At 41.4% G+C, this 17,526-nt stretch overlaps 1 protein-coding gene across 2 annotated transcripts in view; it reads right to left on the bottom strand.

Moving 5' to 3' along the window:
- The window catches only part of LOC115662493 (disease resistance protein RPV1-like), a 193,121-nt gene that overhangs the window by 76,103 nt on the left and 99,492 nt on the right, over positions 1-17,526 (bottom strand). For both annotated transcript variants that reach the window (XM_056309526.1, XM_056309527.1), the window contains 3 exons: positions 11,787-12,127; positions 7,580-8,397; positions 6,017-7,130 (listed from right to left, as the gene is read on the bottom strand). In XM_056309526.1, coding sequence (XP_056165501.1) covers positions 6,017-7,130; positions 7,580-8,142 — 1,677 coding nt within the window. In that variant the 5' untranslated portion in view covers positions 8,143-8,397; positions 11,787-12,127. The remainder of the gene's footprint in view (positions 1-6,016; positions 7,131-7,579; positions 8,398-11,786; positions 12,128-17,526) is intronic.

Below are 17,526 nucleotides of genomic sequence, written 5' to 3'. Positions count from 1 at the left end.
AATGAGTCACAACCAGAGATATCCAAATCAATTAAATCCAACTTTTCAAATCCCCCAAGCTGAGTAAGTTTCTTGCAGTTTAGAACATTTAGAGATCGTAACTTCTCACATCCCGTCAAATTTGGCAACATCTCCATTGATTCGCATCCAGTAAAATTCAACTTTTCTAAGAACTTCGCACCGTCAAGACCTCGAATTTCGACTAGATTGTTGCATTTGACAGCCGCTAATTGCTTCAAACACCCTGATTCTGGACAGAGAAGCCTTTTAATGGAATTGCAGTCATATATAAATATGCCCTCCAAGAACTCCAAATTCTCCTGGCCCTGAATTTCAACTAGGTTATTGCAATCCTCAACGTGTAAATTTTTCAGACGAATTAATTGTGAAAGGTCCAATCTTTCAATCGAACTGCACCTTTTTATTGAAAACATCTCCAAGTTCTTCAATCCATCAAGCTTAAGCAATATCAGCTTGCCACACTCCTCAATACAAAGATTCAAGAACTCCAAATTCTCCTGGCCCTGAATTTCAACTAGGTTATTGCAATCCTCAACGTGTAAATTTTTCAGACGAATTAATTGTGAAAGGTCCAATCTTTCAATCGAACTGCACTTTTTTATAGAAAACATCTTCAAGTTCTTCAATCCGTCGAGCTTAAGCAATATCAGCTTGCCACACTCCTCAATACAGAGATTCAAGAACTCCAAATTCTCCTGGCCCTGAATTTCAACTAGGTTATTGCAATCCTCAACGTGTAAATTTTTTAGACGAATTAATTGTGAAAGGTCCAATCTTTCAATCAAACTACACTTTTTTATTGAAAACATCTCCAAGTTCTTCAATCCGTCGAGCTTAAGCAATATCAGCTTGCCACACTCCTCAATACAGAGATTCAAGAACTCCAAATTCTCCTGGCCCTGAATTTCAACTAGGTTATTGCAATCCTCAACGTGTAAATTTTTCAAACGAATTAATTGTGAAAGGTCCAATCTTTCAATCGAACTGCACTTTTTTATTGAAAACATCTCCAAGTTCTTCAATCCGTCGAGCTTAAGCAATATCAGCTTGCCACACTCCTCAATACAGAGATTCAAGAACTCCAAATTCTCCTGGCCCTGAATTTCAACTAGGTTATTGCAATCCTCAACGTCTAAATATTTCAGACGAATTAATTGTGAAAGGTCCAATCTTTCAATCGAACTGCACTTTTTTATTGAAAACATCTCCAAGTTCTTCAATCCGTCGAGCTTAAGCAATATCAGCTTGCCACACTCCTCAATATAGAGATTCAAGAACTCCAAATTCTCCTGGCCCTGAATTTCAACTAGGTTATTGCAATCCTCAACGTGTAAATTTTTCAGACGAATTAATTGTGAAAGGTCCAATCTTTCAATCGAACTGCACTTTTTTATTGAAAACATCTCCAAGTTCTTCAATCCGTCGAGCTTAAGCAATATCAGCTTACCACACTCCTCAATATAGAGATTCAAGAACTCCAAATTCTCCTGGCCCTGAATTTCAACTAGGTTATTGCAATCCTCAACGTCTAAATATTTCAGACGAATTAATTGTGAAAGGTCCAATCTTTCAATTGAACTGCAATTTTTTATTGAAAGCTCTTCCAAGTTCTTCAATCCGTTGAGCTTAAGCAATTTCAGCTTACCACACTCCTCAATATAGAGTTTCAAGAGTCTCGAGGGAAGCTTGGAGATGTCTTCAAGTAGATGGCATGCCTCAAGATGGAGTTCTTTTAGGTGGATTAGGCTAGAAAGATGTGGCAACCTAGGACTCTGACACGAGACCCTTAGATCAATTAAGCCCGAAGGAAGCTCTGGCAGCGACCAAAGCTTGTCACAGCCCAATAGTGTAAGGCTTTGGAGAGAAGAAAGATTACGGATGCTTTCTGGCAAGTCAGATATCGGTGTGCTATTGAAATAGAGACTCTCAAGCGAAGACAAGTCGCCGATTTCACTTGGAATTGCCCCTTTCAGACTATAGCATCCTGTGAGACCTAGAGCCCGCAAATTCTGTAAATCCCCAATTGAGCTAGGGATTTCTCTCAGTGACCTACACTGGCTGGCGCTTAGTTTCTTCAGCTTCGTCAGAGAACCAATAGACGTAGGGATCTCTGTAATACCAAGAAAACTCAATTCAAGTTCTTCTAAATCTTTTAATTCGCCCACTTCCTCTGGTAGCTCCTTGAGACTTTTACAGCCACACAAGTCTAGAAGTTGCAAATTTTGTAAATCCCCAATTGAGCTAGGGATTTCTCTCAATGAGCCACCGGCACTCAGTTTCTTCAGCTTTGTCAGAGAACCAATAGACACAGGGATCTCTGTAATACCAAGAAAACTCAATTTAAGTTCTTCTAAATCTTTTAATTCGCCCACTTCCTCTGGTAGCTCCTTGAGACTTTCGCAGCCACTCAAGTTCAGGTGTTGCAAATTCTTTAAATCCCCAATTGAGCTAGGGATTTCTCTCAGTGACCTACAACTTTCGACACTCAGATTCTTCAGCTTCCTCAGAGAACCAATAGACGTGGGGATTTCTGTAATACCAGTGTAATCTAACGTAAGTTCTTCTAAATCTTTTAATTCGCCCACTTCCTCTGGTAGCTCCTTGAGACTTTTACAGCGATACAAGTTCAGAAGTTGCAAATTCTGTAAATCCCCAATTGAGCTAGGGATTTCTCTCAGTGACTCACACTCGTAGGCATACAGTTTCTTCAGCTTCCTCAGAGAACCAATAGACGTAGGGATCTCCGTAATACTAGTATAATCTAATACAAGTTCTTCTAAATCTTTTAATTCGCCCCCACTTCCTCTGGTAGCCCCTTGAGACTTGCACATTCACTCAAGTCCAAGGAAACGAGGCTCTTGAGTTTGCCAATAGAAGGGTGGAGATGCTCCAGTTCGAGACAACCTTTCAAGGTGAGGATCTTCAACTGCGTGAAAGCCGAGAGATCAGGAGTACATCTTAAACCCAAGCACCATTCAAGGTTGAGAACTTGTAGCCGCTTTGCCGTCTACACAAAAAAGAGGAGAATAAAGCTGTCAAAAGAATGAGTGGGGGCATTGGCTCAACAAAAACAAAACGCCATCTTAAATCATGGAGAGAGGGAGGATGTCTCTTTTTTTTCCCCAATCTTACCATGAATGAACTCCTCCATCCTTCCCAATCCTTTGCGATGTCCCAGTTAAATGATAAATCCAGCACCGATAAGTTCGGTAGATGCAAATTGGTCGTCGGAAGAGGCGGATCGCTTCCCTCGACGACACGCCACTGAAGCCATCTTACTTCAGAAAGGAGTTCGTTAGAAGAGTCTCCGCTTGAAGCTACCCGCATTCAGTCATCAAACCAGGGGTTGTAAAGGCTCCCCTGTATCAAATCAATCAGGAGAGCGTGTAAATTGACTTTTTTAACTTTTTCAGTTTTTGCTTCCTTTTTTTTAAATCTTGGATTTGTGCGATTTGTTGCCATTCTATCCTTCCTGTGTATAAATATGGACACGTGAACTCACATTTAATTTTTTTTTTCAACGACCTTTCGAAATTTTTGAAAATAAAGAAAAAAAATTGTTATTGCTTTAAAAAATATGGACACAGAACCAGGGGGCTTTGCAAGTTTTTTCAAATGGTTCATCTGAGGACGTCTGGATATGGCGGACGGAATTCGAGGAGACAAAAAAAATGACAGAATCCTTTTCAATTCCCCGTTATATCAAATCAATCCATTGAGAGTCTCTCAATTGACTTTTTAACATTTTAATTTTTGCTTTCTTTTTAAATCTTGGATATGCAAGATTTGTTATCTTCCTATCAATCCTGCACATAAATACGGACACGTGATTTTGCATTTAATTTTTTTTTAAATAGTTATTGCTTTAGAACAGCTAAGGCAAATGCACCTCAATGTTTCATCTTTTGTTCTTTTTTTTTTTTCAAATTATATGGCGCGTGCACTTTGAATTTTATTTAACACGAAATACATGAAACCATTTTACAACATACAAATATTTACTTGTAAATTTTCATATGACTTGTGTATAATTTTTCCAAAGAATTTGTCAAAGAGTTCTAGTGAGCCACCTTTAAGTAGCTAAGGAAGGACCCGATTTTCTTTTCATTAACTATATTTGTGGAGTGTTTAATCATTTTTTTTTGAAAACCGAAACTTTTATTTTTTGTAAAGTATGTTTAAAAAGAGATGTGGTGACATTGGTTAGCAATGCACTTTTTTAGATTTTAAGCAATATCTTTAAGCAAAGCCTGTCATATGAAAGTTTCTGGATAAATCACTTATTTTTATTTACCAACAAAAAAAACTGAAGACACATATGTCCGTTTGTATAAGAATGGCACTGTTTCTTTTTGCATCTTATAAGTCGAAACATACTGTTATAATTTCCTGCTAAAACAGATCATTTAATTAGTTGAAGATGGTGAAAAAAATCCCACATGGCTTTGATTGATTTTAATAATAATACCTATATTTTCTCCCAAAAGTTCAATCGGTTAGAATTTTTATTTTTTGTTGGTTTGATTCACTTTTACGATTCAACTCGTTTGTCGTTATCTCTACTTTAAATATTAAATAGTGAAAAACCTACAACGGTTATAATTTCTCTTAAGTTTGTTCGTAGGAAAAGTCACTAAATTGTTGTAATCATCACCCCAACGCTATCTTTCATAATTTTCGCTCGTACATCAATCTATACGGTATATTACATTAAAGAGTCTACTATATGAAAAGGGGATTTCAAACCTCAAACTTTCGTTAAAAGTTTACACACAATTCGCAGATATTTCACCAAAATGAGTTGAAGAAATAGGATATAACAAAATAGACAAAATTATATTTTAAATAGTCAGGACAATTGGAAATTAGTCCCATAAGTATTTCATTTTCCAAAGTTAAATCAAAATCTTTCTACCTTACAATCATTTAATTTTTTTTTCCTACACTAATTATCATCTTTCAAAATTTCTGTCTATTCAAAACAAATTTAACTTTTTTACATTTTTCCAAAGACCCGTATGGTGTGCTCTTTTTGCTAATGTTAAGAAGTTATTGGATCAACAAAAGAGTGTGATGTCGAATCATAGGAACGAACTATTTCAAATTATATCAAGAATAAAAAGCTATTTCCTTTGCCCAACATCTCTTGGTTAATTGCTAGGGTTAATTCCTTGCCATTGATTATTCATGAGCCTATGAGGCATCAAGATGGACAAATATATAATGATAAAATGACATGAACATTGATATTTTAAGTAAAAGAGAAACATAGTCGAAAAAATTTGCTTCGTGCTGAAAATCATATATAACGAATACAACGGTATGAATATAATAATAAGCACGACATTTTCTCTAATTAGTCAAGTTTTCTTCTTCTTTTTTTAAATAGTCAAGTTAGTCTAGCGGTTTTTGGCACAAAAGAGGCATTGTCCCAAAAAACATAAATAATATAAAACTTATAGCGGACAGAAATGTTTGTCATAAGAAATGAGCAAGGTAAACGTGATAAAAACTTAAAAAACAGTAAGATCTTCTTGAAAATATTTTTAAGGGGATTTTTGCTATCTTATCTATTAAGAAGAAATAAAAATGAAAAGAGATAGAAATAACTAGTAGGGTAGAGGGATGGGTATCTTCACAATCAAAATGGAGAAAAAAATATCAAAAATTGGATTCCTAAATCACAGGAGCACCACACTACATTCGGATACTTATAATTGGCCCTAATACATATTATATGCCGATTCCTAAATTTTTACGGATGTAATTTATAACAATGAAATCGAATCAAATGATTTAACTCTTTCATCCTTCGGATACTTATAATTTATTTAGTTGTCACGATTAATCTACGATGGACATAAATGGATGTTTACACAAATTTTTTTCCTAGAAAGTAAGAGCATCTGTTCATGCTAGATGAAATATTAGAACATATCAGATTAAATATATTAAAATAAGAGGGAGAGAAAAAGAAAGGAGTGCAATATTTTACCTTATAGTCCCTTACTACCCTCGAGGCTCCCCGGTAGTTGCAATCCCATGGCCCACAACGTTTGTCAAGCGGTTGTCCTTGACAAAAAATGCTCCTTCCAAGATCTCTCAGTTGATCATGCACCATAAACTCACCATCATCTCCAATTTTAATTAAGCACCTCAACTTCAACTCTTCAATTCCTTGACTTGGATAAAACCCACAGTCCTCCCACATGTACATGGCGAATTTGCGCACTTCGCTACGTTTGCCAATAAAGAAACAAACAATATCGAGAAAAATCTGCTTATGTCCATCTTCTAATGCATCATAACTTATTCGCAATATCTCTTGGACATCTTTATGTGGTTGGTTTTTTAATTGCTTCCGCACATCTTCCCATACTTCCCGATTTGTTTTTTTATACAAGTATGAACCTACGACCCTAAGTGCCAAAGGAAGCCCACCCATGGTGGATATGATATCACGAGATATACCCTCAAAGTCCCTCGGAGAATGGTCCATACAAAATGCGTGTCTGTTAAATAGAAGCAAAGCATGCACCTCATCCAATCCATACAATTCATACTTGTAGTCTACCTCGAATTCAGATTGATCAAGAACGGCTTCATTTCTAGTTGTAACAATGATCATACTTCCTGCCATAAACCAATTATGTTCCCTAGCCAACGCATCTAGTTGATTCTTGTCATCTATATCATCCAGAAGAATAAGAACCTTTTTTCCCCTGAATCTAGATTTGATTATATTAATTCCATCATCAATTCTAGACACTTGACTTTTGCTCTGTTGTATATCCGATATTAGTTGACTCTGTAAATACGTAATACCGTGGCGCCTAGTAGTTTCTCGAACATCTGGAAGGAAACTTACATGCACAAATTTATTCAAGAGTTCATTGTAGATACGCTTGGCAAGAGTTGTCTTGCCTATCCCGCCCATGCCATAAATTCCAATCATTCGAGCATTGATGGAAGGACTGTCTATCCAATTCATAATTTTCTTCAGATGACCATCAAGTCCCACTAGTTGCTTAGGCACATCTAGCTGAAAATCTCCCCGTAACTCACTTAGAACAGTTTCGACCACACGTGCTATTAATTCTCCCTCATGCCTGTCAAACAACAAAAACAATGAGAGATTTTGAACCTAGGCATAGTCAATGCAAAGTATTAGAGCCTTATCAACGGAGCTAACCCTTGTTGGCTATAGGAGGTCAACTTTATCTCTTGGTGATCAAGTTTTGGAAGACCGAGCATCGGAGTCCTTTGTTGGCCTATTGTTTAGTGATTGATACTATTGGTTAAAGACAATGTCGTTTTTTTGTTTTTTGCTCTGTGCCGGAGGCAAATGTAAAATTCTTGGGCACTATGGGATGCTTTGGTTTTAGTTCTCGTTGGTTTAGTTTTCAGGGACATCTTGGGGAGTACTAGTGTTTGTTGTCTTCGAGGCATTATGGTTGTTTATTGGGAGCTTGCAGTGAAAGTAATTCATCTGCATTTCATTGGTTCTGCATGAAGAAGAAAACATACTAAACAAAAAAAGAAAAGTTTAGTGAAGTACCCATTGGCAATTTTTTCAGATTCCCATCCATTTAAGTAACTGACTTCCTTAAGTGCTTGTTGCCCTTCCTGGATATCCTCTTCATCGAGACTCTCCTGACTCAAGCAAAAGGCGTCTCCAAAATGTCCTGTTAGATGCCGCACATCCGATGGGGCAACTTTGTAAAAAATGGGCAAGACTATGTGTGACGTGCTCTTCTTGCGGTCCATGATATGAATGAGCTCGTGGAGGCACCATTTGCTTGAAGCATAATTTTCAGAGATGACGGGGATCGAAATCTTAGACCATGTGATGGCATCCAGAATCTTTGAACCAAATTCCTCACCAACTGGTATGCTGTTATCGTCCTTGAACACGCAAATGGGTACAGTCCCTGCCTCTACCAAACTGTGATAGAGGCAATCGGTGAATGCCTTGCGGGTATCCGAGCCTCTAAAGCTCAAGAACACATCATATTGACCGCTACCTACATCTGTGGGTACCGGAGAGATGAACGAAGAAGTGGATGCTCCCTCAATGCTCTCTTCCTCTGCTCTCTTTCTTTGACACTGCCCTTTGTCCATGGCAATCTGAGGGGGAAAGTTGAAACGAAAGATGCTTTTCTGCTGCTTAAAAGGATTGATGAATAATGAAAATGCTTTTAGGATGCTTTTCTGCAAATGCCTGTTGGCTTGGTCCACTCCGAATAGCGTGTACGTCAATTTCTCCCCTAGGCAACGCTGAAGAAGGTTCGTGTTCTTGAGATATGTATAGGTAATGACGACACGGCCTTCAATTAAGTCAGTTGACGTCGTTTCACTATGGAAGATTAGGTGGCCCTGTAGAGGCCCCCATAAAGCCTACATCATTTACTTGTTCAGAAACACATGCTTGAAATTAAACAGATTGAAGTGTAATTAATCGACTTCCTTAAAACACATTCAAACACCTACGTAACTTCATGCACGTCTATGATATTTCAAGATGGATTCTTTCAGTTCTCACCTAAGATATTGAAATTATGTAGGAAATCCATGGAAGCATCTTCCTTTGAATATAAGCTCACACGATGCCTAATCCTTATCATAATCTATGACCTTACTCTTATTATTTTTAGCCTCATATATAAACAACCCTAACTATCTCCACCGCCTCATTTTCACAACATCTTCTGTCTAATCCCATTCCTATTGGCCAAGCTAATGTAGTGTCATGTAATTGTTGCCCAAAAACATTCATCCTCTAGATGCGTGCACTTTCCTAATTGGAGGAAATTTCCATCAATCACGTTTTTAATTTGGCGGGTTTCAAGTTTTAGGCATCACTCATATGTAAAATTAACTAAAGCTAAAATATTAATGGAGGAAAAATTTTCAATTGCCCAGCTGTTTGAATTATGAAGGAAGTCGATGACAATGATTCTAAATGAAAGGGAAATACTTCCTTTTGAGCCCACATTTCATTTCTTTCTAAAAGTGCATCGAAACGAGAGGAAATGCAAAAATTGCACTTTTCTTCCAAAATTGGCCTTACTTCCTTTTCAAGGATGAATAGATTGAAGGATAATTAAGTCTATCAATGAAATTAAGTTCCATTTACATCATTTCCACCCAACATGTATCCAAGCATATTTCGAGGAATTTTAACTTTCCCTCTCTTCTTTCATGGTCCGGTTGTTTTTTTGTTCTTAATTTTTAGATTTTGAAATTTATGGCTTTAGCATGTTCGAAATTTGGGGCTTTTTGTGTGATAAGATTTTATGGCTCTTAAATAGGATTAGTATTAATACCAAAGGCTGCGTCTCACTTGTAATTAGAATATCATGGGAAGCAATTTGGCTCTTTGCTTTAGATGTAATGCAATGTGTTGCATCTTTTTGCATGCATACATGTTAGCATATTGCATGATGTCGTGTCGACATTGCATACGGTGACACGTTTAATAATCGCATTTGTCGTGTTGTGTCATCTGACCTAATTTATTAAAAGTGTTGTGTTCGTATTGTGGCAGTTCAACACATTTACTAAACACATCTTGTTTGGGTTTTGCAATGGCAGTTCAACGCGTTTACTTTTAGAAGGAAGCAGTGATATTTAAAGGTAGCGTCCAAAAGACTTTTGAATTATAAATTCATGACACACAGAAACCTTCATGAACACGTATTAAAAGTAAAAAAGGGAATGAAGTGTTATCAATTTTCCTCTTTCTCTTACTCTGCCCTTTGTGCATGGCAATTTGAGGGTGAAAGTTGGAACGAAAGATGCTTTTCTGCTGAATAAAAGGATCGATGAACCAATCTCTACGAACAAGTTTTTGAACATGAAATCTTTAATTAATTGGTAAGTGATTGACTAGGAGCAGTTGCAGCTGCTTTTAGTCCTCGCCTTATTTTCTTTGGGACCTCACCCTATTCAAGTCAAACTTGTTGGCTTGATTCACTCACGAGTAACATGTACATTAATTTTTCAATTGGGCTATGAAGAACTAGAACCTGTGTAAAAGTATATTGCATTCACTTCAAAATATAAGCATGAGTTCAGTTTTTAATTGGTTATTGCAAATCAGAATTTGATAAATCATTCAAAAGATAATAACTGAGTTGAGACGGAATTAGAAATGTGTGAAAGACATCAAGAAAGGACCGAGCTAGTGACTGTGGATGTGATTTTATATTTTACTCTTGTTTAAAATTGTCATATTCTTAATGAAGTTGGAAATGTGAGGTAGAGATAAACAAATGCTCGTGGTTATTTATCTTTTATCTATTCCACGCCGGCACCACATGCTGCAATTCCATGTAAAATGAATTTATTTTGAACTGGTATGTTATCACCAAGCCTTTCGTTTCAAATTTTCAAATCTAAAAAGTTGATTGATATCTTGTCTGTAAAATAGAGCTATAATCTATTAGATGGCATCAAACGTAGTGCTCTCTTTTTATGCACTCTTTTTCTTCTTATTGAGATTATTGAATACGAGCGCAGAGACACAAGAAGCACCGCAGAGGAACGACCTGAAATGAAACGGTGCATCTCTTTGTTTGCCTTGCTCTGATTTTGCCCTTTCTCCATGTTAGTCTGAATGATTAAAAATTAGGTATTGATTCGATGGAAGAACGGGAAGAAGAGAAGAAAGGAAGTAGAAGGAAGCTGCTGAGGAAAATTCAGAGACCACCAAGGTTTGAAACAATGGCGTTGAGTGATTGAGAATATCATCACAAAGATTTTTTATCCAATTAAATGGAAGTAGAATAGGATTATCGGCTAAATTTGTGATAAGTCAGGTTAAATTGATTAATCACATTTTGAAGAACGAATTTATTGTTCGTGACAAAAGAGGTGTAAGAAATGAGTGATATAAAGCTAGGTGAATCTCCTAATATGCGCGTATGGATTGATTGATTTGATTGTTTTCATGTGTGTGTCATAAGATCAACTAGTGTTTTTTGCTTACTATTGGATATCATGTAAAAAGTTTTAAGAAGTATCATACTATGGATTTTGGTATGTTTTATATTGTGATGATTGAAACTATCATGAGTTGAGAGCAGGTAAAAAGTAGCAATATAGTTAAATTGCTCAAATATTCACTGTACTTTTTTTTATTCCTCATTTGTTTTTCTTTTTTTCAAGTAAAGACACGGTCAATTTTAAATCTTTGAAAGGAGAAAATGAGTTAAAGGTGAAAGGGAATATACTTTCTAGGATTAATGGTCCAACAATTTGAGGAAAATAGAATATTACTCATTTGATATGTTATATAGGGAGGAAAAATTGTCAAATGAAATCTCCTTAAGTGAAGACTTACTCTTAGGATAATCGGTTTCGAGATGAGTAGGTTCTAACCTAAAGAATCAGGAACATATTCCGTAATAATCAGTTCTCTGTTTTTGTAACCGAGAACCAAACTAATTGACCCTGGAACCAACCTACTTTTATTTTTCTGATTTATTTTTCTATAAATTGAACTAGGACCTTCAAACATAGAGAAACCTCACAACGCATAAACAAAAATGGTCTCCAGATTCAAGCGAAATTTGGCAATTTCGCGCACGAGAGTCTAGCGCGCTTGCAGACCTACTCATTCTAGTTCAACAAAAGATCAATACCGAATTACAATGCAACTAACAATCAAACAGCGAAGGCCATCATAGGATTAGCCACATCTAAAGTCGAAAACAAAGGCTTTCCTATTTTTCATCGAAGTCAAATCTGAGCCAGGGACATACCTCGTTAACCGGTAACAACAGCTGACTCCAAAGGAGAGAATAGAACACCCTCCTCTGGTATATTCAGCAGCCACCCCCACATCCCCAATAGACAAAAAGGGCCCCAGAAACACACTTAGTTCAGCCGATTTTTCCAATAACCAAAGCGACAGAATCTACACAGAAACGACACGCTAATAAGAGATGGAAAAGCGATTACCTTCCACGAGCTGAGATGCGAAGAGAGGCGTGAGATCGGGGAGAGGAGACCCTGAACAGGCCTGGGCGAGAACTTTCAAGAGGGCAAAGAACAGAGAAAGCGAGTGAGGACTAATCAGAGTAGACGATAGTCTCGAATTGTTCTGCAAGAGAGAGGCCGAATGCGAAAGATAAAGTGAGAAATGAGAGAGAGAGAGAGAGAGAGAGAGAGAGAGAGAGAGAGAGAGAGAGAGAGAGTGTGTCACGCCCCGCACCCTACGAGCGCGCGATTATCCCGCGATGGTCGATCATTGAACGCGACGTCCCAGGACGCGTCGCCGACCCAACCCAAACGTCAGAGATTAGGCACGCGCGGAAGCAAATAGAAACAACCCGGACAATTAATAATGACAAGGGGTAACAATAGCACAAAACAATAACTGTAATTCCTACACTTGGCAAATACATACAATGCTCATCAAAAGGGACAATGGTTCGCGAACTTAACTCCTCTACAAAAGGGGAAACTCAAAATACGGGACACTCGACCCGTCCTCGATCTCCGAGATACCCTTGCAGCGTCTCCCATCACTCACGGTCGCGGATCTGAAATGGTTATATAATAACCGTGAGAACGAGTCTCAATAAGCAACCCCCTATACCCCACGTAGGCCAATGCGTACCCAGACAAGTCGTACATGCAAACTACCCCATAACATATAGAGTTCACATCATTATACTTACCTTGCCCTCGAATCACGAGCCAACCCTGCATATTAGTCCAAACATGACAATGCAAGAACAGTTCATCATCATATCACGGTCACCCGGCACACGCAATCTCACTCGCATTTAACCAGCCCAGCCAAGCAACCACACGTTCAACTGGTCAATTAAATCACACGCTCAACCAGCCAAATCAGTCACACGCTCAACCAGCCAATTCAGTCACACGCTCAACCAGCCAATTCAGTCACACGCTCAAATCACATGCGTGTCCGAACATCTTTCTCACAACTCGCGCCACTGCGCCTCAAATTCATTCTCACAGGCACACAAGCCTCACAATTCGATCAATTCCAATGGCCGCCGTCAACACGTCCCAAGCCATACCATTCAATCAATTCCAGTGGCCGCCGTCAACACGTCCCAAGCCACACTTTCCTTTCACGGACCGCCGTCAACACGTCCCAAGTCCGTAGCCCTCCGATCAATCCGGGCTCAAATTCCAATGACCGACGTAAACACGTCCCGGTCCAACACACCTTTAACGGGCCACCGTCAACACGTCTCAAGCCCGAATCCATTTGGCACATCGGCCATTCATGCCTTCACACGGACCGCCGTCAACACGTCCCAAGTCCGTAGCCCTCCGATCAATCCGGGCTTAAAATCGACAGGCAAGCACACGCCAATCAATTAAATCAATTTCATGCCAATTGCATCAAACAACCCATACTCACAACTCAGTCCAATTCACAATTCGCCACCTCAGTCCACAAACCCGACGTTCAAGTCGGCCACACACCATTACCCGAGTCAAGCATATCATTTAATCCAATTTAAATAGCGCAATTGTAACATGATATAATTAAATTAAAACACGCCCTAGCCGTTCTAACCCGAGACAAGTCAATAAAGTACCCAAAATACTAGGTAGGGTTTAGGAAGCCACTTACTAGATTTTGGCCCGGGAAAAGTCGGCTCGGGCCTAAAATGGCCCGAGTGAATAGTGTCTCACTCGGCGCGGGCGAGGGCGCGACGGGCGCGGGGCTCGGCCACGGCGCTCGGCCATGGGCACAGCCCTCGGCCACGGGCACAAGGCTCGGTCACGGGCTCGGTCACGGGCACAAGGCTCGGTCACGGAGCTCGGCCACGGGCGCGGGCGCGGGCGGCCGGCGCGGCCGCGGCGCGGGCGTGGGCAACGGGCGCGGGGCGTGGGCACGCGGCTTGGTCACGATCCGAGCCGGGTCGGCGGGGCTAGGCCGGGCTGGTCGGGCGGCGACAGCCGGGCGGCGGTGACGCGGCGGCGACGGTCGGGCGTGGCGGCAGCGTGCGGCGGCGGCGGCGACGGTCGGCTAGCTGCACGGCGGAGCGGCGGCGACGAACGTCGGAAAGCCAACGGGGAGAAGAAGAAGTTGGCTGAGGCGTTTGGTGCGGCTGGGGGACGCTCGGCGGTGACGACAGCGACACTCAGGCGTCGGGGCGGCAGGGGAGGCTGGCCGGATGACTGGCCGCGGCCGGCGGGGTTCGATCGCGACGAGGCCAGCGGCGACAAGCTGCGGCTCGCGCAGAGGAGGAGGAAGAGAACAGCCCGGTCGGGGCGGTGGGCGACAAACAGCGGCGACGGCGGGGCCCGGGCGCGGCGTCACAAGCGGTGGAACGGAACGGGACGAGCCGGCTGGGCAACGCCGGACCGTGACAGGCGCGACGACGAGCTGAGCTCGCGCACTCGGGAGGAGAAGGAGGCAGCGTCGGGGCGGCGTTCCCGGGCGACACGGCGGCGCAAGGAGGACGGCAGCGTCGGTGTCTGGTGGGACGGCGTCTAGCGGAGGCGGAGGGGAGGTCGGGCGAGCAGACGCACGAGCAGGACCAGTCGGGCGAAGGAAGAAGGAGAAAAAAGAAGAAGAAGAAAGAAAAGAAAAAAGAAGAGAGAGAGAGAGAGAGAGAGAGAGAGAGAGAGTGTCGGGGGTGGGTGCTGCATGGGCGTGGGGCGAGGGACGTCTGCTGGGGGAAGACGTGCGCGGCGGAGGGGGAAAAGAGAGGGAGAAAGAAGGAGAGAGAAGGAGGGAGAGAGAAAGAGAAGAGGGAAGGGTAGACGCAATGAGGAGAGAGAGAGAGCGTGCGCGGCGTGGGCATGTCAGAGGAGAGAGGAGAGAGAGTAAGAGAGAACAAAAGTAGATTTTTTTTTTATCGTCGAGCGCGATCCAACGGACACGGTTTAAACTAAAAATCGATTTAACGGTCACGATTCAAATATTAAATGCGATCCGATGACCCAAATTCAAAACCGAAAGCGATCTACCGGTCCAAAATAAGCCTCGCATATAAAAAGGGACAAAGGCCGAATTAATTAAATCAAACTATAGCGAGGGAGGTCTACTAGTCCAAATTCGCACCCGGTCAAAAACTCCCATTTTTCCATTATTCCTGACAATCTCAACGCTGGCTACGATAATATTGACACCGTCCAATTTATTTCATCCTGAAAACTCCCGAAAATCGACTGCCAAGTTCGAGGTCTAAATAACGGCCAAATTCGATCGAATGCGATTCTAGCGAAATCTCAAGATTTAAAAATAATAACCGGGAGTGATCAGTTCCCGGGCGAGATTTTTACTATAAGCGCACTGACGAAATACCCGTTTTATAAATCCCAAAAATGGGCCAAAATTCGGAATGTCACAACTCTTCCCCCCTTACAAAAATTTCGTCCTCGAAATTTACAATTCAACCCAACTATTCAAACAAATGAGGGTACTGGTGTCGCATCAACTCTTCACTTTCCCACATCGCATCTTTGGTTCCATGGTGTTCCCAAATCACCCTGACTGTTTCAATTGACTGCTGAACCAACTTGGGACCCGTGATGCTCCTCTCACCCACTCATCCCAACAAACCGGTGTTCTGCAAACCCTGCCATACCATGCCCCAAACGGTGCCATTCTAAAACTCTGCTGATAGCTATTGTTATAGGCAAACTCAACCAAGGGCAATTATTCTTTCCAACTTCCCCTAAAATCCAATGCACATGGTCGTAGCATATCTTCCAAAGTCTGAATCGTCCTCTCAGACTAGCCATTCGTCTGCGACTAATAGGCCGTGCTAAACTGTAACCTTGTTCCTAATGCCGTATGAAGACTTTTCCAATAAGCGGCAGTAAACTTAGGATCACGGTCTGAAGTGATCGTCACTAGTACTCCATGAAGACGAACTATCTGTTGCACGCACCATCTTGCGTACCTTCCTAACGCGAAGTCCTTTCGCATTGCCAGAAAATGTGCTGATCTTATCAGCCGATCTACTATAACCCAAATTGAATCATGGCCCCTTTGGCTTCTTGGTAGTTTCATAACAAAGTCCATCGCGTTATGCTCTCATTTCTATTCGGTGATTTCCAATGACTGCAACAATCCACCCGGCTTACAATGCCGTGCCTTCACTTGTTGGCATGTTAGATACTCGGTCACGTGCTTGGCTACATCCACTTTCATGCCGTTCCACCAATAATGCTGCCGTAAATTCTGATACATTTTTGTACTCCCCGGGTGAATACTGTACGTACTACGGTGTGCTTCAGACAAAATCTCTTCCTTCAGTTCTGTATCACTGGGTACACATAACCGTCCACGGAACTTTAGAATCCCATCCTCGGATACCTGAAAATCCGATTTCCTTTTTGTGGCATCCATACTCAAAATCTTTTGAATATCTGGGTCCGTCGATTGTAAAGCCTTAATCTTAGTCTGTATTTCTGGTTCAATCCTCAATGCTGCAAGTAGACTCGAGACATGACTCACTTCAAACTTAAATTCCAAATCTCGAACTCCCTCCAACAGAATCCACTCCTTGACCATCATATGCGCAATGCTTGATTTCCGGCTCAGTGCATCCGCTACCTTATTAGCTTTTCCAGGGTGATACATAATCTCGCAGTCGTAGTCCTTAAGGAGTTCCATCCAACGGCGCTGTCTCATGTTTAATTCCTTTTGGGAGAACAAGTACCTTAAACTTTGATGGTCCGTATAAATCTGAAATTTCTCCCCACACAGGTAGTGTCTCCAAATCTTAAGAGCGAAAATAATCGCGGCTAACTCCAAGTCATGCATCGGATAATTTTGCTCATGTGGCCTTAATTGCCGCGATGCGTATGCCACTACTTTTCCATGTTGCATTAGCACGCATCCCAATCCTCCTAACGACGCGTCACTGTGATTCTCAATTCCTCCCGGACTTGACGAGATCGCTAACACTGGCGCGGTCGTCAACCTCTGTTTCAATTCTTGGAAGCACCTTTCGCACTCATCCGTCTATTCAAACCTCGTTTCCTTCTTTAACAACCGTGCCAACGGCGTAGCTAGTGCCGAAAACCCTTCCATGAAGCGCCTATAATAGCCTGCTAGACCCAAGAAGCTCCGAACCTCGGTTACTGACGTCGGCCTCGGCCAATTCGTGACGGCTTCAATCTTTGTCGAATCCACTACAATCCCTTCCCCAGTATCGCATGTCCTAAGAACGCCACTCAATGAAGCCAGAATTCGCACTTATTAAACTTAGAATAGAGTGCGTGTTCCCTTAAAGTCCATAGATCTCTTTTCCAAATGTAACTTATGCTTAGCGGGACTCTGCGAGTATACCAAGATATCGTCTATGAACACGATTACAAACTAATCCAGAAATTCCTTAAATACCCGATTCATTAAATCCATAAAGGCTGCAGGGGCATTCGTCAGTCCAAACGGCATCACCGTAAACTCATAGCGTCCATACCTCGTCCTAAATGCCGACTTCGGCACGTCCTCCTTCTTGATCCTCAATTGGTGATAGCCAGTCCTCAAATCAA

This window comes from Syzygium oleosum, unplaced genomic scaffold (genome assembly GCF_021117445.2).
Source record: "Syzygium oleosum isolate NSW1041296 unplaced genomic scaffold, Sole_v2.1 Sole_v2.03, whole genome shotgun sequence".
In the NCBI taxonomy this organism is placed as follows: domain Eukaryota; kingdom Viridiplantae; phylum Streptophyta; class Magnoliopsida; order Myrtales; family Myrtaceae; genus Syzygium; species Syzygium oleosum.
Note: the sequence above shows the minus strand (reverse complement) of the source record. Positions and strands in the feature narration are given on the sequence as shown.